This window comes from Amphibalanus amphitrite, unplaced genomic scaffold (genome assembly GCF_019059575.1).
Source record: "Amphibalanus amphitrite isolate SeventyFive unplaced genomic scaffold, NRLGWU_Aamphi_draft 000106F_arrow, whole genome shotgun sequence".
NCBI lineage: Eukaryota > Metazoa > Arthropoda > Thecostraca > Balanomorpha > Balanidae > Amphibalanus > Amphibalanus amphitrite.
Window position 1 is genome coordinate 68,028 of NW_024881601.1, and position 24,277 is coordinate 92,304.

At 52.5% G+C, this 24,277-nt stretch overlaps 3 protein-coding genes across 6 annotated transcripts; 1 reads left to right on the forward strand and 2 right to left on the reverse strand.

The window, feature by feature from the left end:
- Positions 1 to 1,366: 1,366 nt before the first annotated feature.
- LOC122380753 lies at positions 1,367 to 7,691 on the reverse strand. 4 transcript variants are annotated; one of them, XR_006256377.1, is made up of 3 exons: positions 7,105 to 7,691; positions 6,736 to 6,826; positions 1,367 to 2,894 (listed from the first exon to the last, which is right to left on the reverse strand). XR_006256377.1 is itself a non-coding variant. In XM_043364166.1 (3 exons), the coding sequence occupies exon 3, from the start codon at positions 6,281 to 6,283 to the stop codon at positions 3,071 to 3,073; it is 3,213 nt and encodes a 1,070-aa protein (XP_043220101.1). In that variant the 5' UTR covers positions 6,284 to 6,534; positions 6,736 to 6,826; positions 7,105 to 7,267; the 3' UTR covers positions 2,902 to 3,070. The 4 variants fall into 4 exon arrangements, 2 of the variants coding, with proteins under 2 accessions (XP_043220102.1, XP_043220101.1); XM_043364166.1 differs by lacking the exon at positions 1,367 to 2,894 and adding an exon at positions 2,902 to 6,534 and having other exon boundaries at positions 7,105 to 7,267; XR_006256378.1 differs by having other exon boundaries at positions 6,736 to 7,267.
- An 842-nt stretch (positions 7,692 to 8,533) lies between these two features.
- On the forward strand, positions 8,534 to 15,080 carry LOC122380756 (protein max-like). Its single transcript, XM_043364169.1, has 6 exons — positions 8,534 to 8,562; positions 12,309 to 12,355; positions 12,544 to 12,618; positions 13,424 to 13,543; positions 13,862 to 13,985; positions 14,408 to 15,080. The coding sequence occupies exons 2-6, from the start codon at positions 12,317 to 12,319 to the stop codon at positions 14,584 to 14,586; spliced, it is 537 nt and encodes a 178-aa protein (XP_043220104.1). The 5' UTR covers positions 8,534 to 8,562; positions 12,309 to 12,316; the 3' UTR covers positions 14,587 to 15,080.
- Positions 15,081 to 15,756: 676 nt separating this feature from the next.
- On the reverse strand, positions 15,757 to 20,035 carry LOC122380754. Its single transcript, XM_043364168.1, has 3 exons — positions 19,336 to 20,035; positions 18,885 to 18,974; positions 15,757 to 17,933 (listed from the first exon to the last, which is right to left on the reverse strand). Exons 1-3 carry the CDS (start codon positions 19,455 to 19,457, stop codon positions 16,247 to 16,249), a joined length of 1,899 nt encoding a protein of 632 aa, XP_043220103.1. The 5' UTR covers positions 19,458 to 20,035; the 3' UTR covers positions 15,757 to 16,246.
- Between the last annotated feature and the right edge of the window lie 4,242 nt (positions 20,036 to 24,277).

Sequence of the window (24,277 nt, forward strand, 5' to 3'; positions counted from 1 at the left end):
CGGGACCGGACACAGTACATGTCCGCGACACCCGATCTCCGCATGCTGCAGCCCGTTGCTCCGGACTGTCTCCCCGGGCGCCACTCGACCGGATCCTGACCCGTGCGCGCGTCGGCGCGGCGTGGACCAGCCTGGACTTGGAGCCGGGAGACACTCGACGGCTAGCGTGTCGTCATGGTGACATGTGACGGATACATGTGTTCAAGAAGAGAAAAAAAAACCTTCGTTTTTTGGTGGGGAGTATGTGGAGTGTGCGCCCCGCGCGCAGTAAAACCGGCAGCTCTGGTGCGGCGGAGGCGTTCTCCCCTACCCTCCCCGTCGGGACCCATCCGCGACAGTCCCGGCGTGATTTGGTGTGCCGTCGCGTGAGAAGTGTATTTGTGTTGTTACTTGTTATCGATTGTTGTGTTTATTATTACGTCGCGTACCACGGGGCTGTGATGCTTGTGTGCCTTGTATCGCGTTGGCGGGCGCTCCGCCGGCCGCTGCCCGCGCTCGCTGTAGCGCCGGCCAATCAGAGGGCCGGGCCGGGCGGCTAGCCCCAGGCGCCGGCCGAACTGACCTGGGGTCGGGACTCGGAGCGGCAGTCAGTCGGCTCTCGATCTCTGCGCGGTACGTGCCCGTCCGGACACGTACGGGCACTCTCTGAGCTCGGGCGTCGCTCCGGCGATTTGAGGCCGTCCCAATAATCTAATACTGGTGGTTCGCCCTTGTGGACGACCATTTTGATGCCAGTATTCCCCCTAAATCTAATACGTTTGCATCTCTACGGAGTATGGTTTCGGCCGTTCGGTCGAACCTACTCGTAAAGTTTCCTTAGCAATTTCCCATAGTTATCCTCTCTTAATCTGGCTTAGCTCCAGTTTAACTCCGGATATAGCGCCGTTTCACCTCAGGGTTAACACACGACATACAATCGCGCACATCAGCGGGATGAGCTCATGTTCGACGGCTCAATGCGTCTGACTCGTTCTTGGATTCGTGTTTGTCTTTGCTGGCAAGTGTCTAACCAGCTCATGTCTTGTTCTTGATTTGTCTTGATTTTCGGCACGCATGAGTAAGACTTGTGCGGAGGTTTCTCCGACAAGGTTTCGACAATACATTTAAGACGTGCCAAGTACAGCTTTGACCTGGCGGTCGCGGTGATCAGTCGGCTAGTCCATTCTCTCAAATGATACAGTCCACTTAAAGCTCTCCACACCCACTTCGACTGCACGTCCCCCGCCACAGTAGGGTGCCAACGCGGGCCACTCTCTGTGGACAGCGGCAGGGCCGCTCCAAGTTTCGACGTGCAGGGCGACCTTTCAACATCAACACGGGGTAGCGGCCACGACACCTGCACAACTAAATAAAAGAAACAAAAAGGTACATAGGAAAGACATGGTATTGTGGAACATGATAGCAAGCCAGAGCATATGTGTGCAGAAAGAGTCCAAAGAGTGGTTTTCTGCAAAAGAACAACCAATAATCACACATACAACATAACCAAGGATCAAATGCGGACATTGATGCGGACAGTTCACACATTGTATGAAATGCGGATACAAATGCACATCTGCCAGAATGAATGCAAATAAATTCAATCAGCAGAAATGACAAGGTACAACTGGCATTTGTTCTGTTACAAATAAAGATAGTAATTACTGACCAGATGTGTTTTGGCGCAGCGGTGAGACAAGTGGCCAGTCGGCTCACACTCGACTGGCTCCCGTCTGGTGCCTCAGCTGGATCACGCTCAGCTGGTGACACACAACAGTACAACCTATCACACCTGCCACTGCCCAAATGCACGAGAAAATGTACCAGTTTTTACAATATGCTAGATCTAAGGCTCAAATACAAAGTAAATAATATAAATTAGCAATATCAGCCCCAATGGCACGTGGAACTCGCGCCACTATTGCCGCAACGAACATAATGTCTACGATATATCAGTTTTCTAGCCACAGTTTATCAGTTTAATATGCACGGCCAACTGCTCATCATTGTCAGTGGCACAATTATCAAAAATACTGACCTTTCACCTTCCATTTCACACAAATAGATCAGTGCCGGCTCATTCTCGGCAACTCCCTCGTGGCAAAATGTCGCTGATACAATCACCGCATCGGGGTTCGCCGCAAACGCCTATTTTTGTGAGATACTCGTCCGATCGCCGCAACTAAATCAAAACAAGTCACAACATCCTCCCCCCAGTTTTCGGAGGAAAACTCCCTGAACTTCCTGAGGCACGTATCACTGGAGACCAGTATCTATCATCCACCGTACGAACTGTACGAACAGCGCAGCAAACCCGCGTACCGATGGCAGTAACTATCGCTTAGAACGCCTCACAATCACGGCGCAACCAAAATATCACCTTCACAGCCGAGCACGTTGTCTTTATGTCACCTCGGACCACACTCAGTGTCCGGAGCGGGCCGAACAACGCGGACCGCGCACAACACGAATCACTATCAGGGCTGCCAGACGCCGCTCAGCACGGCGCGGGCCGCTCCAAATAACGGCCGGACCAGGAGCAGTCGCTCGCGGCGCACCGCTCCGAGGCCGCATGCCTCAGGCGCGCGCCGCCCGCCGCTCTCGCTGCTGGCTAGCCGCGCTCGTGTGTCGCGACCACCGGCGAGTCAGTCCCCGCCAGCGCGCTGAGTCCGCCGCGACCAGCAGCGGCGGGCCTCTCGCCGCCGGCATCTTGCGTCCACGCGCTGGAATCGCTGCACTGCCAGCGACGTGTCGTCATCAGAGCGCCGCTGTACTCCCAGCGGCGTGTCGTCATCAGAGCGCTGCTGTCCCCACCGGCGTGTCGTCCCTCGGAACGCCGCTGTACCCCCAGCGGCGTGTCGTCGTCCATCCTCGGGGTGCCACCGCCGCTCGTCGATGGCTGCGACGTTAGGACACTAGGACAACCAGAGGAGAGACGATCATAGGGTTAAGAATAGGAAAAAACGGACAAAATAAATCAACACAAATAAATGAAATAAAAACATGGCGAGTACATTAACAGAATAAACATCATTCTCCAGCAAAGCGTTCATCTGCTGGACATCGGCGACTGCCGTTCTCTTCTTGGCCTTCAGCTCAGAGGCGCCTCTCCCTCCAGGAGACATATCTTGGTACATGGGCGCTTGTATGATCCTGAGGCAGTACGCACCAGCGCCTTCCGTGTTCCGCCTTCACATGACACCAGCTGCTTCTGTGATGCGTCTCGATCATCTTCCGGTATGCTCTCCAGAAGTTCGGGGTGACTCGATCTCCACTTCGTTAGTCGGAATCCTCCGCGAGACATCAGCGCTGTCACTTTCTCCATCGTTGCCAGAGCTGCTTCCGGGGTTTCCTCCGCTCGGAGAAAGTCGTCGACGTAGAAGTTGGCGAGCAGCGTCGGATGACCTCCCTGTCTCTCTGCTTCTTTGTCCTCAACGAGCGTTCGACGCAGGATGTAGTTGGCGATGCACGGACTACACTTCGCGCCGAAGATCACCACTAACATCTGGTAGATGTCCGGTGGCCTTGACGTCTGCATCTCACGCCAAAGAAACGACAGAGCTGGCTGGTCCGTCGCCCGCACTTGAATCTGGTGGAACATCTGGAAGACGTCTGCCACCAGTGCGTACCGCTCCTGCCTGAAACGCAAGAGGACCCCATGCAGGTTCTGTAAGAGGTCAGGACCTTTCAACAGCTCGCTGTTCAGGGAGGTACCCTGAAACTGGGCGGCCGCGTCAAACACGACGCGCGGCTTCACCTTCTCTGGGTGTGTCACGGCGTGGTGAGGCAGAATCCAACGTTTTTTCTTCTTCACTCGACTCTCTTCAGCTGTCAGCTTCCGCGCGTACCCTTGTTGGACGTAGCCCTCAAGCACTTCTCTGTACGCTTGCGCTCTCTCTGGGTTCTTCGCCAGGTTGCGCTCCAGAGACCTGAGCCTGCTGTGCGCCATCGTGTAGTTGTCCGGGAGCTCGGCCTCTTCGTCTCGCCATAGCAGACCAACTTCATACTTGTCTCCTCGGTGTTGAGTAGTCTTCTCCAGGATGTCCATCGCCCTCTTCTCATCGGGTGTCAGCGCGGGCTCGGTGGCACGTGTCCCGAAGGATTCTGTAGTCCACCAGTCCGACAGGTCATGCTGTTCTTGACCACGAAGCGTGGACACAAACATAGCCTCCCGAACATGCTCAGGCACTACACCAGTCAGTGAACCAGTCAAGGACCACCCAAAAGCCGTTCGGATGGCCACAGGCTCTCCTGGTGCACCGACACGCGCCTCGCGCTGGAGTACCGCTTCGAGCACGTTGGCTCCCAGTAGCACCTCGACCGTGCCACTGGAGATGTCTGGAATCTTCAGTCCTTCCAGGTGCTTGAACTTCGACACGTTCTTGCCTCGGATCGTGGGAGTTCTTACGTTGACCCTGTCCACGGAGAAGATCTCTGGCACTAAAATCCTCTTCGACGGATCTTCAGTGCTTGCCAGTGGTGACAGTTCAAGAGTCGTCCGCCTGGACAGCCTCTCACGGCCCGCAGCTTCTACGTTGCTCAGTCGAACCGGCTGAACCTCGCCTTCAACTTGAAGCTCGTCTAGGACAGACGCATTGCAGAGCGACGTCTGTGCCCCAGGGTCGAGAAGCGCCAGTGTGTCCTTGTACTGTCCAGCGGGACCATGGACACGTACAGGTACGACCTGCAACAGAACATGACACGCATCTTGTTCCTCCCGTCGGACCGACGCTATGGTGATCTCGCCGGTCGTCGTCTCCGTTCCTGAGGGGGGCGGCGAACCAGGCTGCAGCCTCCTGATCCTCCTGCTCCCATGCAGATACCGGCTGTGTCGAAGCACGCAACCATCGATGCCGCAGGCTCGAGCTGTTCTGCAATCTCTGCTCCGATGGCCCGGCCGCAGGCAGCTGAAACACAGTCGGTGCTCAGCCACAACTCGCGCACGCTCATCAGCAGTCAGTGCCTTGAACTGCTCGCAAGCCCACAGCCCATGACTTTCACCACAGAGGACACATCTCTTCTCACCTGAGGTGCTTGCCGTCTTCGTGGTGAGGAACATCCCAGCCGTCCTCTTCTGCTGACTGGGTGCAGGCGCAGCTGCCTCACAGCTCAGCTGGATGCGCAGCTGCAGACGGAGCCACTGGTCGAACTCCAGCAGGGTAGGTCGCACCATTCCCAGGGAGTGTTCAGCCCACGCTTTCCGCATATCAACTGGCAGTTTGCTCAGGAGACGACGCAGGTTCTCACAAGACTGCAGGTCACCCTCATATCCCAGTCTCTTCAATGTAGTTGTAGCACCATGAACTGCTCCATAATATCTCTCCAGAGATCTGGCATCGAACGGCTTGGGAGCTGGACACGAAAACACAGTCTTGAGGGTCATCTGAACTACATCAATGTCTCTGCCATACCTTTCTTTGAGTGCTTGGAGAGCATCTTCAAAGGAGCTTCCATCACACACCATCCCTCCGATGATGGCTCTTGCTGCTCCAGTGACTGCATTCTGCAGATGTGCCATCTTCTCATTGGCACTCAGATTCTGCTGCTCCACCAGTGTTGAGAAGATCGAGTACCATCTTGGAAACTCCTCCACTGCTCCGCTGAAAGTGGGAAGCCTGAGACGAGGCAGGCTCTGTCGGAACAGTTGGCTGGCAGAATCAAGGTTGGGATTAGGTACAGGAAGGTCTGTTCTGTGTTCTTCATCTCTCTTCTGGTTTCCTTCTGGACGTCTCTCATTCTCTTCATTGAAGTCTTCTTTCCTGTCCCATGTCAGCTCACTTTCAGCTGCCTTGGTTAACTCTGTCTTAAGACGAGCAGCCTGCAGGGCATCTTGTTTCTCTTGCAGTTGTCTTGCTCGCTGCATCTTCTGTTCTTCCTCCTCTCTCTCGAGGCGACGTTGCAGCTGCTGTAACTCCAGCTCACGTACCTTATCCTCAACTTCTGCCATTCTGGTGGTATGCTGCACCCGAGCCTTTGAAGCAGCAGATGACCTGTCAGTTGTTGCTGATGGAGTTTCTCCCGCTCGTTCTTGCAGGTGACTTGCCACTCGTTCCTGGGCAATCCTGTGCTCCTCAGTGGCCTCTTGCTCGTATTCATCACACTTCTTCTGGTGATCATCATCTTCAGAGCTCATCTTGTATTCCATGTTCTTCTCCAGAACATCTTGTAGAGCATTGTCCAGCTCCTTCAACACTGCATGCAGCTCTCTTTTGCTACCACGAGTGTCGATCAGTACAAACGCTCTTCTTCTTGTTCGTGTCAGCGCACCCTTCTTCATGGCACGTTCGTTCTTGAGAGCAGACATGTTTCTTACTTGAGTAGTGTACAACTCAACTTGACGTCATCAGACCAAACAACTTCAGAGAACTTCTGACAACTTGTCGAAACACATCTGAAAACTGTGCCCACCTCTGCCGTGCCAAAACTCTGTCAACGCACTCTTGCCTGCACAACTAAATAAAAGAAACAAAAAGGTACATAGGAAAGACATGGTATTGTGGAACATGATAGCAAGCCAGAGCATATGTGTGCAGAAAGAGTCCAAAGAGTGGTTTTCTGCAAAAGAACAACCAATAATCACACATACAACATAACCAAGGATCAAATGCGGACATTGATGCGGACAGTTCACACATTGTATGAAATGCGGATACAAATGCACATCTGCCAGAATGAATGCAAATAAATTCAATCAGCAGAAATGACAAGGTACAACTGGCATTTGTTCTGTTACAAATAAAGATAGTAATTACTGACCAGATGTGTTTTGGCGCAGCGGTGAGACAAGTGGCCAGTCGGCTCACACTCGACTGGCTCCCGTCTGGTGCCTCAGCTGGATCACGCTCAGCTGGTGACACACAACAGTACAACCTATCACACCTGCCACTGCCCAAATGCACGAGAAAATGTACCAGTTTTTACAATATGCTAGATCTAAGGCTCAAATACAAAGTAAATAATATAAATTAGCAATATCAGCCCCAATGGCACGTGGAACTCGCGCCACTATTGCCGCAACGAACATAATGTCTACGATATATCAGTTTTCTAGCCACAGTTTATCAGTTTAATATGCACGGCCAACTGCTCATCATTGTCAGTGGCACAATTATCAAAAATACTGACCTTTCACCTTCCATTTCACACAAATAGATCAGTGCCGGCTCATTCTCGGCAACTCCCTCGTGGCAAAATGTCGCTGATACAATCACCGCATCGGGGTTCGCCGCAAACGCCTATTTTTGTGAGATACTCGTCCGATCGCCGCAACTAAATCAAAACAAGTCACAACAGTGACGCCCCACGCCGCGACCGCACGGACTCCCGCTGAGATGCTGTTCGGGCGGAACCTCCGCACTCGTATGAACCTCATGGTTCCGAGCGCCGAGACAGCTCTGCAGGCGGCTCGGGACCGGCAGCGTGAGACGGCCGGCGGACGGAGCAGGGAATTCGCCGTGGGAGCTACAGTGTGGGCCCGCTCGTATGACGGTCGTCAGAAGTGGGTCCGCGGCACGGTGGTCGCCCGCCCCGGTCCCGTGTCGTATGAAGTGGACGTGGGACACGTGATCTGGTCGCGCCACGTTGACCAGCTGTTGGCGGCGGCGGCGGACCCAGGGAACAGCGCCGGCGGTGACGTCAGAGCGGCCACCGGCGGTAGTGTCCGAGCGGCGACCAGTGGTGACGTCAGAGCGACGACCGGCGGTGACGTCAGAGCGACGACCGGCGGTGACGTCAGAGCGACGACCGGCGGTGACGTCAGAGCGACGACCGGCGGTGACGTCAGAGCGACGACCGGCGGTGACCGGGCTGGTGGCGCCGGCGGCAGCGCCGGGCGCCCTGTCGGAGACGATCGCGCCAATGGCCTCGGTGACGGCAGCCGCGCCGGCGTCGCCGGTCAGGCCTGTGACCGGGGAGCAGTCGGCCTCGGCCGTGCCGGTGATCTCGGCGGCGGCGGGGATGCCGGTGACCCCGGTGGCTACGGCCGTGCTGGTGACCCCGGCGGCGGCGGTAGTGCCGGTGACCTCAGCGGCGGCGGTGATGCCGTCAGCAGCGGCGGTAGTGCCGGTGACCTCGGCGGCGGCGGTGATACCGGTGACCTCAGCGGCTACAGTCACACCGGCGGTGGCGGTGACGGCGGCGGCAGGGGCGGCGGGGACACTGAGGGCCCCTCGCAACGCCGTTCCGCTCGGCGCCGGAGGTGCCCGAGGCGACTGATCGCCGAGGTTTAAAATGTGTTTGACGCCGGAGGTGCCCGAGGCGACTGATCGCCGAGGTTTAAAATGTGTTTGTTTCCACGTTCCGACGCGTAATGTGTTTGTTTCCACGTTCCGACGCGTAATGTGTTTGTTTCCACGTTCCGGTTTAAAATGTGTTCCGTTTTAAGGGCGGCAGGTTAAAGTGAATGTGTTCCGTTTTAAGGGCGGCAGGGTGTGGTGTCGCGAGCTGCTCCCCCCCTGCCCCGGGGCCTGGCGACGCCAGTTGCTCCCCCCTGCCCGGGGGCCTGGCGACGCCATTGGCGGCGCCGGCGCGCAGACGCGGGGTTCGAGAGCAGTCGGCCGCCGGCCCGCGCGGAGCGCGGTTGTGGTAGTAGCGATCGGTGTTTGGCGCTCTAGGAAGTTTAACGCAATGCGGCTTTGGTTGTGAATAAAGAGCTCACGTTATAACAAGAAGGATTGAGGATGTTTAGACCTGGGAAATGGCCAGGGCCTCGGCTAAGGAATTTTGACTGGTGGGCCACTTGGGCAGCGACATGGACTGATCTTCGTAGCCATAGCCCCCCCTTTTCGATTTCTCCCCAGATTTCGGCCACTTTATTCTGCAAAAAACGTCAGGATGGCATGGAAAAAATGTAAAAAAAACGGGGCTCGACCCCCCCCCCCCCGACTCTTCACAGAGAGGAGAGAGTAGGGACCCACAACCCTCTCAGTGGTGATACTCCGGCAGTGCACATAAAATCGCACAAGTATGCACAAAATATTGACGCAGATTATAAAACTTTGGACGGTAACTTATGGCCGGTCGGATGTGAACCCTGAATGGATCGCTCGCCGACTAGTCGGAGATTTGGAAGCGGTCGGACGGGATCGGGCGTTGTCGGGTGGATCGGGAGGAATTGTGAACAGCACGAGTGCAACTTTATATATAAAGTGGGTTGTAGCAGCAACCCCAACATCTCTGAAAATGATCATTAAGCCTATTGGTGTCGCATGGAAAAGAATTGACTCAAAAGCCCAAGCGCACTGCGCAACCCGTCCCTAATATTTTTTTTATAAAAAAAAAACTAAGTTATGTTCACTTCTGGTGAACAGTGTCCCAAACTTCAGATTTCTCTTGGGTGTCTGACTGGAAAATTCTAGCTACCCAAAATGTGAGAGTGGAAAATTATCCATTCTTATTCCTGGAGAAATTTTTGGAACGCTGACTGTGAACGGTTCGAAATTCGTCCGACTGGTCAGATGTGTGACCGGTATGTGTGATATCATACCGGTCGTGAAAACGCATAATATCGCTTGCAGACTTCAATCGGCTGGAAGTCGCCGACACTACCTCTAGTTTAACTCTGGCTTATATCGTGTCTATCGGCGAGCCGTCTGAGATCGCTCGCAGGCTTATCCCCGACCGTCTGAACTGGTCTGTTCTTTATTCGTAGTTTTTCTTGTAACCGACTGGTCTGCGGCAGATGCTTATGTGACTGCAACCACTCGATCGATCGGAAAGCTTGCAAGAACTCTGGCAGACCTCGATCGGCTGAAAGCCGCCGACACTATCTGTAATTGACAGAGGCATACGTCTTTCACGATTATTGCATAAAATTTAAAGCCTCGGTCACACGTCACCGGATTGGACCAACGGACGAGAAACGGACGAGAACTGTCAGCGTCCGGTGATGTCCGTTTGTTTCCGTTGGACGTCCGTTTGTCATCCGTTAATATCCGTTCCATGTCCGGTGGTGTCCGGTTGAGCACACCGGACACCACCGGACATGGAACGGATATTAACGGATGAGAAACGGACGTCCAACGGAAACGAACGGACATCCCCCGGACATCACCGGACGCCGTCCGTTTCTCGTCCATTGGTCCAATCCGGTGAAGTGTGACCGAGGCTTAACCTATACGGCTGTCTCAAGAAACCGGGAATGGTGATGGTATTAGGCGGACAACGACGATCAAGTTCTTACTTTTAATAAATGCAACAATGTAGTAGGACTTCTGTCTCTGTCTGTATCAAAAGGCTACCTACGTCGTGATGTAAAATGTGAAAACTTAGATTTTTCGGAAAATTACTGGTGGGCCAAATCTTTGAGGCTGGTGGGCCATTTCGCGTCACTGGTGGGCCATTTGGCCCACCAGTTAACATGTTAGCCGAGGCCCTGGAAATGGCGAATGATATGAAATATCAATTACAGTGTATTTGCATATGCCGAAAATTGTTTATAAAGGTATTTCTTCAACATGGCAGCACTCTTACCTGAGCTACCAGATCACCTACATGTGCCGAGTTCGCCACGTTTGTTGTCGTAAAGTGTGGAAAGGTCATTCACGTTGGTTTTGGTTTGGATTTTGCTGAATTTTGCATTGAATCTGGCTCCCCGAAAAGTTTTTCCTGCCTCAATTAGATATTTATGTTCTGTGATGCACATGCTCCCGGAAAAGGTCTTACTTCTATGACCGATGTTTTGATTTAGCCGAATTCAACTTGAACGCTTCTTGCCATTTGTTAAACTCTGAAGGTAATAAAAATATGTTTTTGGAAGTTAAATATATAATCTACCTTTCATGTTTAGTCTGAAATGTAATGCCATTTATTATGATGTGTGATCCATGTGCCTGTTTCAAGTTGGTCCCAAATTCTATGATCTTATTTTACACAGAAAAATATATTTCAGTCACTGGGCAGTGGCACCATATGATTTAAAAATTCAGGTAAAATAAATATACATTATGATTTTGTATAAATATTCACAAATTTATTTAAAAGTTCATACGTAAGGATGGTGGCAATTTCACAGATCAAGATGCATGTCTTGAGGGCCGAGGTCTGAGAATGAGTAACTTCTTTCAAAATAAATATTTCACTTTTGACAATGTTTTGAACTGGAATAGCAGTTTTGTAGCTTGAGCTGAGACTAGCACAAGTCAGGAGCTTTTACGGCTCAACGATCACCCTAGATGAGACGCAGATTTCCATTTCTCATTCCGAAGAGTGCCTAGCTGAGGAATGCGTGCCTTGCTGAGGAATGCAGCCATGTCATCAGCCAATCAGCATGCTACTTACAGCCAATGGAGATTGCAGCAAGTAGCATGCTGATTGCAGCATGTGTAGGTTTGAATAATGCAATATGATCGGTCAATGTGTAATAAGCGACAGGCAGACTTTGAAGGACAGCCAACATTTGAAGATATTGGGCCTTGGGATTTCATCACCCATTAGCTGCCAAAGGTTACAGATTTAAGTGGCCCTACCTAAGGAGTAAAGAACTTGCTCAGATTTTTGTTTCCTTTATCCTAGTCCTAATGCAAGAGCAACGCAACACTTAAAGGGACCCTCCCACCTTAACATTAGATTTGAGTTGAGATAGCCAAAATGGGGTCCCTGGCTCACAATTACAGGTTTCGGCACTCACAACATCGAGAAATGCCTTAAATCGGAAATATTGAATTTCAAAATTGCAGCGTTTTGATTCAGAGGGGCTAATGCATAGGAATACCCCTCTGAATGTGTGACGTCAGCACAGATATCTAACGATTTTTAAATGTTTGACTAAAACGTTTTGTAGCACGCGGTGGTATATGCTGCTTTGCGCGCAACAAATGCCGCACTTTCAAATAAAGTCGCTGGGAACAACGGAGATCCCAAAAAGTAAACAAAAGTAAAAGTCTAATATCTTGAAAACCGGTGAATATTTTTCGATGAAATTTGGTAGATATATGTTTTAGCTCTTTCTGAACCGAGCGACATCACTTTCATGCCAATTCATCAACTTTTTTGAAGGTGGGAGGGTCCCTTTAATGACATTTATCAATCTTTTTTTTTGTTATAAGAAAGAAATCAATTGAAAATTTAGTGGGCCAGTTATTGTTTATATCCCTGCCCCTGGTAATAACTGATTTCAGTTCAGGTCCTGAAGAGCTTTTGAGATTGGGCACTGCTAGAATCACATGCTGGATTTTGTGGAGATGTCTGATGGCATTTTAAATAGTTTTTGCTTACTGCCATGTGTCAATATTCATGGCTCCCTAATTTTGTATGTCCTTAGGTTGCCTTGTAAACATTACATAGATGTCTGCTTTAGTGCTCTATTCTGACTATGATACTTTAATTTCCAGGTAGAATCATGAGTGATGAGGATGGTTACAACGACATTGACAGTGGGGTAAGTTTACAAACTACAAAGTACAAATTAAGCTTGATATTATGGTAGAATGAAATTGTGATCGATATCAAAACCATATAAAATCCTCAAAGGCATGCTATAACATACATCTTAATGCCAATTTATCCACTGTAAGCACTTCAGCATGTCGTTGCCTGACACTGAGGCTTCATGCTGTTTTCCTATAGGACGATGGGGATGACGACCTGGACCTGGAGAGTGGCTATGGAGACGGTTCTTCGGGCTCCAAAAACCAGCTTCAGGTGAGTGCGTTGTGGTGAAACTGATCCAAAGCCTGTCGGGGGTGGGACGATATTCAGTAGCTGATGAGAGTCACAACCTTGTGTGATTAATTATTGTTATGAGGTTGACCTGGTGAGAGATAGTTCATTGCACATATGCATCCCCCCCCCCCCCAGCTGTTGCGAGTGACTTGAGTGAGCGTCATCTGAGCGACCGTCACCTGAAAGCTCAATGTTGATGACCAAGGGCTGGGTCTTGTAACGACGCAAACGCTGATCGTTTTTGTCGCCAAGCTATAGCTCAATTAGGGCCAAAACGGCGATAGGATTGAATTTGCTTCCCCTTTCCCTCGGTAGGTATTTAGAAAACCGATAGGCCCGGCGAGGTAACGAAGGAAGATTGTGTGGGGAGTTGCGATTGCATTCTAGGAAATGATAAGATAGGTAGCCTTATCTTGGACCAAGGCTGTTCTCGGAATGCTGATATATAGCACGGCAATCTCAATCAGTCGTCATCAGCATCAGCACCCTGTATGCTTGAGGATAAATCGACGAATTATCGAAACGGGGCCTCAATATTGATGGAATGGTAGGGATGACATAATTTGTCTTACACCGACAACTTTTCGATGTGAATTCTGAACAGCTGACGAACACAGTAGCATGTGGTAATCGCTTGCAATAGAACCAATCAAGTCATCGGAGAATGCTACGTACATCGTGACATTTTTTCGAGGTTAAATCGTTTTAGCACACATTTACTCATTCGTATCATGTAAAAACAAACATAGACTGTTCAATGTATAACAATTCGCCCCTTCTGCAGTTTGGCTCTCAGGCGGAGAAGCGAGCACACCACAACGCCTTGGAGAGGAAGCGACGGGACCATATAAAAGACAGCTTCTGCGGTCTAAGGGACACGGTGCCTTCTCTGCAGGGAGAAAAGGTAGGCTGAGGTGTCGAGTTGCAGCTCAGAATCGGCCACGAGCGTAATATGCGGTGCGCTAGTGTCGACTTACTCGGTTGGGGCACTGTATTGATCGGGACGAGATGTGCCTTGCGTCGGTAAGATAATCGCTCTGTTACGTCGATATTCGTTGTCAATAACGCTCATCATTGTGACTTATACGAGCCTTTGGTTTTAGGATAAACCAAAACTGACGATCAAGTCCACGTACGATTCAAAACATTAAAATAAATGTTCTAAGACGATGTACATTAGAAAATGCTGACCACGTGTTCTCTCCCTCCCCGTTTTCTGCAGTCGAGTCGGGCTCAGATACTTAAGAAGGCTTCCGACTACATTCAGTTTATGCGCCGCAAGAATTCTGCTCATCTTCAGGACATTGACGACCTGAGGCAGCAGAACAGCCAGCTCGAGGAGCAAAGTAAGTCGAGTTTTAGTATTTGGTCTGCCACTATGCCGATCGCCAGTGATAGGCGTGTGTGAAATGGCCACTGCACTAATGCAATTGCGTTTCTAGTTGCTTCTTGTTGCTGACACTTCGGAAGAAAGTCCAGACTCTCGGATACCTAGTTTCGTCTTTGGATACAGAAACGTGTGCAGTCATCAGATAAATAATTTCTGTTGATAATCTAACCGCGATGTGTCAGAGCCGGGTAGGGTAGACAACCGTGCTTGATACGTGGACGTTGTGATACGAGGCTCGATGCATCATTATCTAAATGGCTGATAGCGATGAAAGATTTACTGACTCATCAACTGATATACGCCTACCATTTCACCACGTGCATACCCACGCCTCCCCGCTGCCCCGTTGCGATGCGTGCTGACCGCTGTCCGTTTCAGTCCGGGCGCTGGACCGTGCCCGCGAGGAGGGCACCCTCCCGGCCAGTCTGCAGCGTCCCTCCTACATGACCGGCGCGTACGAGGCGGCCGACTCCGACTCCGAGGAGGAGGCGGCCGGTCCGGCGGCCGGCGCCGCCCGACCGCCCGCACCGCGCGCCAAACGCATCCGCCGCTCGTAGCGAGGCGGCGCCGTGTGTGCGTGTGGTTATGTGTTCTCTGCGCGCGTTCAGCTGTGATGGCGGCCGCCGCCCTCTTCCGCTACGGAATTCCACTCGCAATACCCATCGAGACGGCAAGACCAATCCACTGTGAGACTCCCGGCGTGTGTAGTCAGGTTTGGTTTTAGTACAAAAAGACTCTGGAATTTCAGACCAGTGTGCTCGCGCGCACGGAATAGCCCGTCACGTGTTCCAGTCGCAGCCGCGTCAAGCTGAACGGTTGCGAGAGAGAAGTCCTGCGTGTCTCGCGCGCGTGCGCATACCCTTTTACCGCTTGTTAGCACCCCTAGCCGCTTGCTCTCTGTCACGCACGCGCGCGCGCTCGGTGCACGTGCTGTCCTGTGTTGTACTGGTGGTCGTCCCGCGGTGTGGAGGTCGTCCGGACGATGGCGGGACGAGAGAACGGATCTCCCGTCCCCCATCGCCCTCTCAATAGACGGACGAGGGAAACGAAATGCCGTATTTCTGAGGTGTAGTTCCCGCGGGTGGGGTCGCTGGGCGCTGTGCTCATGAAAAGCGAACGAAGCGCAGTCCGCAAGTGAGGGAAGGGTGCAGAGCGTGGCGTCCGACTTCGGTAATATGTCTGGCAGCTAGAGACCCGCAATCTACCGCAAACCAAGTATAATCTTATGCTTGAACATGGCGATGGGTACAAAGCCGATATATTCTTTTTGTTCATACGTTCGGCTGCTGAAAATATCGAAGTTCAGAATTGAATGGTCTCGTGACATAATTGCATAATGCATAGGTAATGAACTCGTCACCCACACCCACATGATCCGACTCTAGTTTTCGACTGAACAAACGCTGATCACAAAAAATGCGCGATTCATGTTCGATGCCCCATGATCGAACAATTATCGGGCCTGTGAACTGGTTTCAGAACAGTGCTTACTTCTCTGCGCAGTCTGTTGTAATTCGTGCTGCCACCATCCATCGGTTCAGACATGGACCTCTGTATACAGAGGTCTATGATTCAGACCGTTCGGAGCTTTTCAGAATCGGCGAGGATAAGTGCACTATTTTGGCAGCGGCCTCCTAAATTGTCTTTAACTGTTTTTGTAGCAACTCAACTAGGCGTTACACAAAGGTACACTTATTCGCATATGATGAAAGAAACAAATTATCGTCAATGTCCAAACAGCACGTTTATTCAGACTTTCTAGCATCGCATAACAGCTAGTCAAGTGTCAACAAACTTACAACCAAAACCCAAATGCAATTCTAGTCGCCAAGAGTTCGTGGCGACCAGCGTGGTGCTTGGCAAACGTGACATTATCCGCCCACGCCCGTAATCCAAACAGGCATCCAAGACCCGTCCAATGTTGGTACTTGGTACTGAACAAGGCATCATTTGCACGTGCATGGATGCCAAGCCTGAATCGAATTCATGAACACAGTGCAACTAAAACCTAACCGTAACAGTGCGTGAATCGCTAGCATGAATATGAAGAATGAACGTTGTTTTCTACACACTGGAATACACCATGAATGTGTGTCACCCATAGCATCGCAGTGTGTCCCTAGTCAGCGGCCTGCGCTTATGGTGAGCGGCAGCGCCCTCTTTGTACTCTGGCTCGGCAGCCTTCACTCCACTGTGCGCCGTGGCGCCCCTGTCGCGTCACGACCAGCAATGGCGCGCCGCCGGCCGTCCGCGGCCCCTGCGCTGGGCCGGTGACGCCCCTCGGCCATTGGTATACAGCGAGGGGACCATCCCCATCCCATCATCCGGCTCGGACATGTCGCTACTGGACGGTGAGTGTTCGCGGTGGGCCCAGCCGGGCGAATGCTGCTGCACGGGCGCACCCCAGTCGTCCACTACCGACTCCGGCAGGCCTGTGTTCCAGCGGGAGCGCTTCGTCAGCGGCGGCGGATCAGTGGCCAGCCCCGGCGGTCGCCGCTTACCGCCGCGCGCCACCGTCTGGTCAGCGGCCACCCGATCACCGTCAGCTGGCAACGACGGCCGCCACTTTACGCCGCGTTCACCCGGGGCGTGCGGCTGGCCGCGGCCGCGCCCTCGCCCCCTGCCGCGGCCGCGTCCTCTCCCGCGGGGTCGCTTGCCGGTCTCCTCTGCGGTCTGAGGCGCCGCGGCGTCACTTGGGGCGGTCTCCGTCTCGGCCGACGGCGGCGACGGCGCATCTTTCTTCGCCGCCTTTGCCACTTCAGAATCATCCGTATCGGAGCCGTTGTCTTTCGTCGTGAGAGTGAAGCTCAGCTTCTTGTGTCGCGCCAGCTCGTTGTAGCGGCGCGTCACCTCTGGGAGACGGTTGAACGAGGCCACGGCGCGAACAGAGAACATGGACGGCAGCGGGATCTTCATCTTCTCGCGGATGTAGTCGAAGGTGCGCCGCCGGCACACCCAGCGGAGATCGATGGAGCGCAGGTAGTCCTCCTCGGCCCAGGGTACGGGCGGACAGCCGGGCCGCAGGCGAGCCTTCTGTGCCGGTGTGAACACCGCGTTCAGCGAGTCCATCCAGCGCACCTCGGACTCGACGTGTGACCGGTTCACGTCCACCATCTCGCAGCGCATGGTCGTCTCGCGGAAGGCGAGATGCAGCACGCGGCTGCGCAGCGCCAGCACCTCCAGCCTCAGCCGGCTGATGACGCGCAGCGCCAGCGGCAGGTTCGTCGGCAGCGTCTTCATGTCGTCGCCGGGCGGCAGGTCGGCCTCCAGCATCTCGGCTCCGCTGCGCAGCACCATCAGTGAGCCAGCCGGCGGCACGGTGGCCGGGTGGGCCGCCGCCATCGGCCGCGGCGGCGGCGACTTGGTCCTCCGGCGGTCGGCGCGCACGTCCAGACCGCGGCGCCGGTCCAGCTCCTGTAACACCTCGTCGTAGCGCCGCGTGGCCTCCTGCAGCCGCAGCCGGCGCGAGTTCAGACGCCGCTCCAGCTCGGCGATCTTGCGCTGCATGCGGACCATGGCGACCAGCTGACGCTCCAGGCTGTCGGCGTCCGCCAGCATGTCGTCGTCGTCCGTCACGTAGTCGTCAGAGACGGGTGGCGACTCGTAGCGGTATTTGCGCTGCCGGGTCGGCCAGTACGTCTTCTTGAGCAGGGCGGCCGAGTCCGACCTGCGGATCTCCTCTGCTAGCGGGCGCGTGTGGCGGCCCGACTCCTTCAGCTGGTCCAGGGCTTTCCTGATGTGTCGGTGACGCGCCTCACGCTCCTGGGTGTCGGCAATGGCCTGCTGCACCAGCTGCGCGCGCTTCTCCGGGTCCAGCGGCTTCTTGAACGAGCTCCTGACCTGGTCAGTGCTGCCCTCATCTCCGTTGTCATCTTCACTGCCTTCAGCATCATTATACTCAGTACTGGGGGAGGGAAAGTGAACACAATGTAACTATTGTCATTGAGACCATAATATGTCCCAAATGGGCACAACAGCCAACATACAAAAAAGTTATGACCCTTTAATTGTGTAATGTACCTAAATGACCTTTCCCAAATCTGTGAATACATAGCATACCATTCACACAGTGTATTTATTATTATTAGGTTGGTTTACAAATAATTAGTCACCTTTGCAAAGGGAGTACAGCTGTTAAGAAAACATGTGCAATGCTCAAGTTAACAGGTAAGGGGTGAAACATTGGCCATCAATCATAGATGCCATTTGGCTTTTGCTCATAGGAATAAGGGCAATACACTAACTGAACTGAAATACATTTTCTGGGGCTCTTAAGCTTGAAATTAACACTGCAAGGCATAATGTGCCCAGGCATAATGTGGTGGATCCAGAAAGGTGGATGAGTGAATGCAACTTGTGAGCTACTTTAGGATATACCATTGTATATCCGAGTATAACAAAACTCGGAAAAAAAAATGTGCCCAGTGCCACCTACACAGAACAGCTGGAGTTATTGGATAAGGGACTCATCCAATAAAGGGATAAAGCACTTTGCTCAACTTGCTCAATATTTTCAATTTAGTACATTTGTTTTATCATGTGTACAACTACACTTATCCATCTCAGATTCTGCACATTATCAGATGAGATCACATGTGGGCATACTGCATAGACATATGTTCTTCATGGCAGGTCATTATTTAAAAAAAAAATCAGACATTCAACAATCTTGCAGTTACAGCCAGGTCAACAAGCTGTTTGTCATTGATTCCAGAATGAAAATAGATTTAGGATCATAAATCTAGCTCTCTTGGCAGCTTACATTTTGAGTTGATTTTTTTTTCTAGCATACAATGTATAGGTATCTTTCTTAATGTTAACTACTTTAGGATATACCATTGTCATATTTACCCACCTGAATATTGAAGGACCTTTGCTTTTGTCACCATATTTAAAGTGGCAGCTGCAGAGACGAGCATTTGGACCTGGAATCCGACCATCAGGTCTGCAAAAGAACACACATTGGATAAGAAGGTACCCACACATTGCTAAAACTTACTTTACTAATAATTTATTTCACTATTAATTAATGATTTAAACTTTTTAAACTGAGAATATCAATCATCAACAGTCAGAATGAAATTTAAATGAAATTAACTTTGAACCACCCAGCCTCACGTAGCCGTACAAAGGAAAAATATACCTGCACCTTAAATTTAATTCTGATGAACTTCAGCCTTCAGGTATATGCTGACAGTATACTATCTGAAGACTAAGTGAAATGATATCAGACTTGAGTGTACTAATATATTCAGCATCAAAATGAAAAAAAACAGTCAAATTGATTTGATTAGGTAGGTACTCACCTGCACAATGCTATCCAGTTCTTCCTCGACTCAGCATCCTTTGGAAACCTGAAGAATTTGCATCCTTGACATCTATCTTTTACAACTTTATGTCGGCAACCTACCGCAAAACAGTACCTCATTACGATTTGCTTTAGATTTACTTACTCCAAGCCGCCTTTCGCGCACCAATCCCAATCAAACTATAAAAAAACATTTACGAAATATCGCCGTGCGTCGATTATAAAGGATCGTGTATTTTTGTTCAAAAATTTTCAAAGCAAACAACGCAAACGAGCCGGCGAACACTGGCCAATCAGCGCTCGCAAAACCACGACGCTGATTGGTTTGTGGTGCGCCTGCGTTATTCGTTGCCTCGTCTCGATGATGTAATAACCACGTGTGTCGCCGGCCGACACGGGAGTCCCCGGGCCGGCGCAGACCGATTCGCGCGCCGACTTGTTGTGACGTTGCTACCCCCCCCCCCCCCCGGTGCTGGGGGCGGCCCAGGGCGCGCCAGTGAACATTGTACCCTTTCACGAGGCGACCGCGTGTCTGCAGCCTGCATTGCAGCAGTCTGCTGACCAATCCGCGCTCGATCCGTCGCCGCGTGGTCTCCGAGTGTTTCTGCGCATGTCTGGGGCCCAGCCCGCTGCGTCGGGCCGCGCGCTCCGCTCCCCCGACATTCTAGGCCGAGCTCTTGACCCGAGCAGACGCGTTACGTCTGGCTCCATTAGGCCCGTTCTGTCCGGGATTTATAACTTAGATTAGGCAGGGCATATTTGGCAAACTTGGATTTCATTCTCGTCTCTTCGTCGCTCCATTGTCTGATCCGCTGTTTTGGTTTTTGACTTCGTTTTGGTAATTTAAATATAACAACCCGCTCCTTAAATTAATTCTTTTACTTGGGGCCGTTTGGATCGAACTGATTGAATTTTTGGAACACGCACCAGGTTGATATTCTCCATTTCTGATTAACGTAAAATTCCAGTCACTAATATGTGGTGAACAGCCCCACAGCACCACATATTGGTGACCCCGACGTGATTCTTGTTCGATTTTTTCCATACTTCCGGGTTGTCGCCTCCGCTCATTCCCGAATCAATTATTTTATATTATTCCCCCACATGGATTGCTATTCCGTCGCTCCACAGTGGATTCTGCGCCACTTTTCCATGATGGTTTCTGTGCCATCCCTCCGCCGTGTGATTAGTTAGGCATTTATCTTCTCGGTGATTTTATTTCGGCGTTCCATTGGCTCTTTTAGATTTTGCACTCGGTGTTTTAAATTTTAATTGTTCAGTGCATTGCAAACACCGGCTATACTTTAACGATCATGACGAACGACGGCACGATGGAGCCCGCTCATGCTGAGCCAGTCCATCATGTGTCGATCAAGCCGCCGGTTTTTATGGACACCGCAGTTGACGGCTGGTTTGCTATTATGGACGCCCAATTTAACATTGCCAAAATCACCAACTCGCAGACCAAATTCTACCACGTTCTCTCTGCCCTGCCTCCGGAAACCATCTCGCACATTCCGCGTGCTGTCTTGAGCAACAAAAATTTCTCTGAGCTACAGACAGCCGTCACTGACATGTACGAAAAGACAAAGCCAGAGATGTTTGAGAAACTGATCAGCAAAACGCGTCTGACGGGCCGCCCCTCACTCTTTCTAAGCGAGCTCAGAGAGGTGGCCGACAAGGTTGGTGTCGGAGACGATCTCGTTCGGCACAAATTTATCCAGTCGCTACCTACAGGCATTGCAACGGCCCTGGCTTCTCAGCGCGAGCTCTCACTGTCGCAGTTGGGCAAACTCGCGGACGAACTGATGCCTCTTGTGCAAAACTCAGCTGCTAACATGGTTCACTGTCAGGATCAGGACCCACAGTCTGACTCACAGGCGTTCCTTGTGGCTCAGCAGCACCCAAGGTACCACAGGGCCACTCAGCCGCAGAGCCGAGCCGCCACACACTCCCCTGCTCGTGATGCTCGTGATTCAAGGGCGTCTCTCGGTCTCACGCCGTTCCACCCTGACCAGAAGCCGAAAGTATGCCGTGCTCACCTGTTTTTCGGCAGCCGAGCACGCACTTGCAAGCCATGGTGTCACTGGCCCGACAAAGCTGCTGATCTGACCATGCAGCCGTCCTCACGAGCTGCATCTCCCTCCCATGCAGCCTCAGAGTCGGGAAACGAGAGGAGCAGGCCGTAAACGCAGCCCTCGGCCTGCCGCTCCTTAGGGTAACAGCCAAGGTGAATGATCAGCCCCTGAAATTCATCGTGGATACTGGCGCTGGTGTATCCCTGGTTCCGCCCTCCTATGTGAACGGAACTATAATCCACCCGTCCGCTGTTTCGATCACGACTGCCAGCGGGCAGCCACTGCGCGTGCATGGCGAGGCCACTCTCGATATTGTCCTCCCCACACTCAGACGCAGTTACACATGGACATTTGTAGTGGCTGAAGTGACAGAGCCACTACTCGGTAACGATTTTCTCGCTCACAACTCGTTGGTTGTCGATTGTGGTTCCCAAGTTCTCCGCGACTCCACCACTCTGCTCTCTGCTCCCGGTGTACCGACGACCGGGGAGTCTGTTCATTTGGTGATAAATGATCTCGCTCAGGTGCCTGAGGCAGTGCGGCCCATCCTAGAGGATCACCCCGCTGTTCTCAGCCCTAACCAGCCGGATTACAGAGACTCGCCAATCAAAACCACTCACTTCATCGACACCGGCAGCGCTCCACCCACGTTCGCCAGCCCACGCAAGCTGCCGCCCGACAAACTAACCGCAGCAAAGCAAGCACTCGATGTGCTGCTCAAAACAGGAGTGATTCGTCCGTCTAGGTCCCCGTGGGCCTCACCCATCCACATGGTTCCGAAGAGTACCCCTGGTGAGTGGCGTGTCACCGGTGATTACCGCGCGCTCAACGCCGTAACCAAACCGGACCGCTACCCACTGCCGCACATTCAGAGCCTCTCAACCAAGCTCCACAACGCTCAGTGGTTCAGCAAAATCGATCTGCTCCGTGCATATCACCAGGTGCCTATGAACCCCGCTGACTCAGAGAAGACGGCCGTCACCACGCCCTTCGGCTTGTACGAATACGCCTTCATACCAATGGGGCTTCGCAACGCAGGTGCCACATTCCAGAGGGTCATGGACGGCATCTTCCGAGACGTGCCGTGCGTGTTCGTCTATCTCGACGATATCCTGGTATTTTCCGAGAACCAGGAGCAGCATGAGAAAGATTTGCGCCTCGTGTTCAGCAAGCTGGCTGAGCACAAGCTTCGCATCTCACTGGAGAAATGCGAGTTCATGAAGAAGTCACTCATTTTCCTCGGTCATGACGTCACCAGCACAGGTGTCACACCTCCCAAGGCCAGAGTGAAGGAGATTCTGGACCTCCCCCTACCGCATGACTCAGAGTCACTGCGTCGCTATCTGGGACTCATCGGCTTCTACCGGCGTATGATTCCGCGATTCGCCGATGTCACGTTCCACCTGACAGAACTGATTCGACTCAACCCAAAAAGCAAAGAACTGACGTGGACAGAGGAACAGACTCAGGCGTTCAGTGACAGTAAAGCAGCGCTGGCTGGCGCCTGCACTCTGCCACACCCAGTGCCACACTGCGAGCAGTACGAGCTCGTTACTGACGCATCACAAGTCGCGGTGGGTGCCGCGCTCCATCAGATTGTGGACGGAGTACCCGTTCCCATTGGCTTCTTTTCACGGAAGCTCAGTCAGGCCCAACAGAAGTACGCCGCGTATGACAGAGAGCTACTCGCGGCTTATCTGGCCACACTCCACTTTCGTGACATGATCGAAGGCCGCCACGTTATCCTGCGAACAGATCACAAGCCACTCGTGCGCGCTTTTCACAGCCCGCACACGGCTAAGTCTGACCGCCAACAGCGCCACTGGTGTGTCGTCACGGAATACATCACGGAGGTCTCGTACATTCGTGGCAGTGACAACGTGGTGGCGGACTGCCTCAGTCGCCCGGTAAATGCAGTGTCCCTCGATGCATGTGACCTCCATTTTATCGCGGCGGCTCAGAAGCAGGAAAAGGAGAGAGACGCCGGCAGTGCCGATTCAGAGCACCAGGATTCCGAGTCAGGTCCAGGATCGCGCTCAAACCCGCAGGACACCTCCCGATTGGAGCCAGTAACACTTTCTGGCGATATCACAGTCCTGTGTGAAAACTCTGGACCACATCCACGCCCGTACGTACCAGAGGCATGCAGGCGCGCCGTGTTTGATCGTTTCCACGGCCTGTCGCACCCGGGTAGGAAAGGCACCACCCGCCTCATCAGCTCTCGCTATTTCTGGCATGATATGCGCCGTGACATTGCGCGATGGGTGAAGGAGTGTGAAGCATGCCAGGAAGCCAAGGTGCACAGGCACACTCGTTCTCCGCCCGGTCGGTTTGACGTGCCCTCACAGCGGTTCGAAACTGTACATATAGACATAGTCGGGCCGCTGCCACCGTCAGTACCCCACGGGCACCCCTTCACCGCGCCATTTCGTTATTTGTTGACATGCATCGATCGCGCCACGCGTTGGGTCGAGGCCGTGCCGTTGGTCTCGATCACCGCGGAAAGTGTGGCCTCTGCTTTCCTCGACACTTGGGTGTCCCGGTTCGGAGTGCCACTGCATGTAGTCACGGACCGCGGTTCCCAATTCGAATCAGAACTGTTTTCACACTTGTCTTCAATGATAGGTTTCCATCGCCTCCGAACCACTGCTTATCATCCGACATGTAATGGGATGGTGGAAAGAGTCCACCGAACGCTCAAAGCCGCCATCCGGGCGCGCAGGCAAGAGTGGCTGCGCGCGCTACCAGTAGTTTTGCTAGGTATAAGAGCTATGCCAGCAGAGTCGGGTTTTTCGGCATTCACTGCCGTCACAGGCGCGCAGGTGCTGTTTCCCCGCTGCGCCGTCGAGAAGGTCCCCGTCG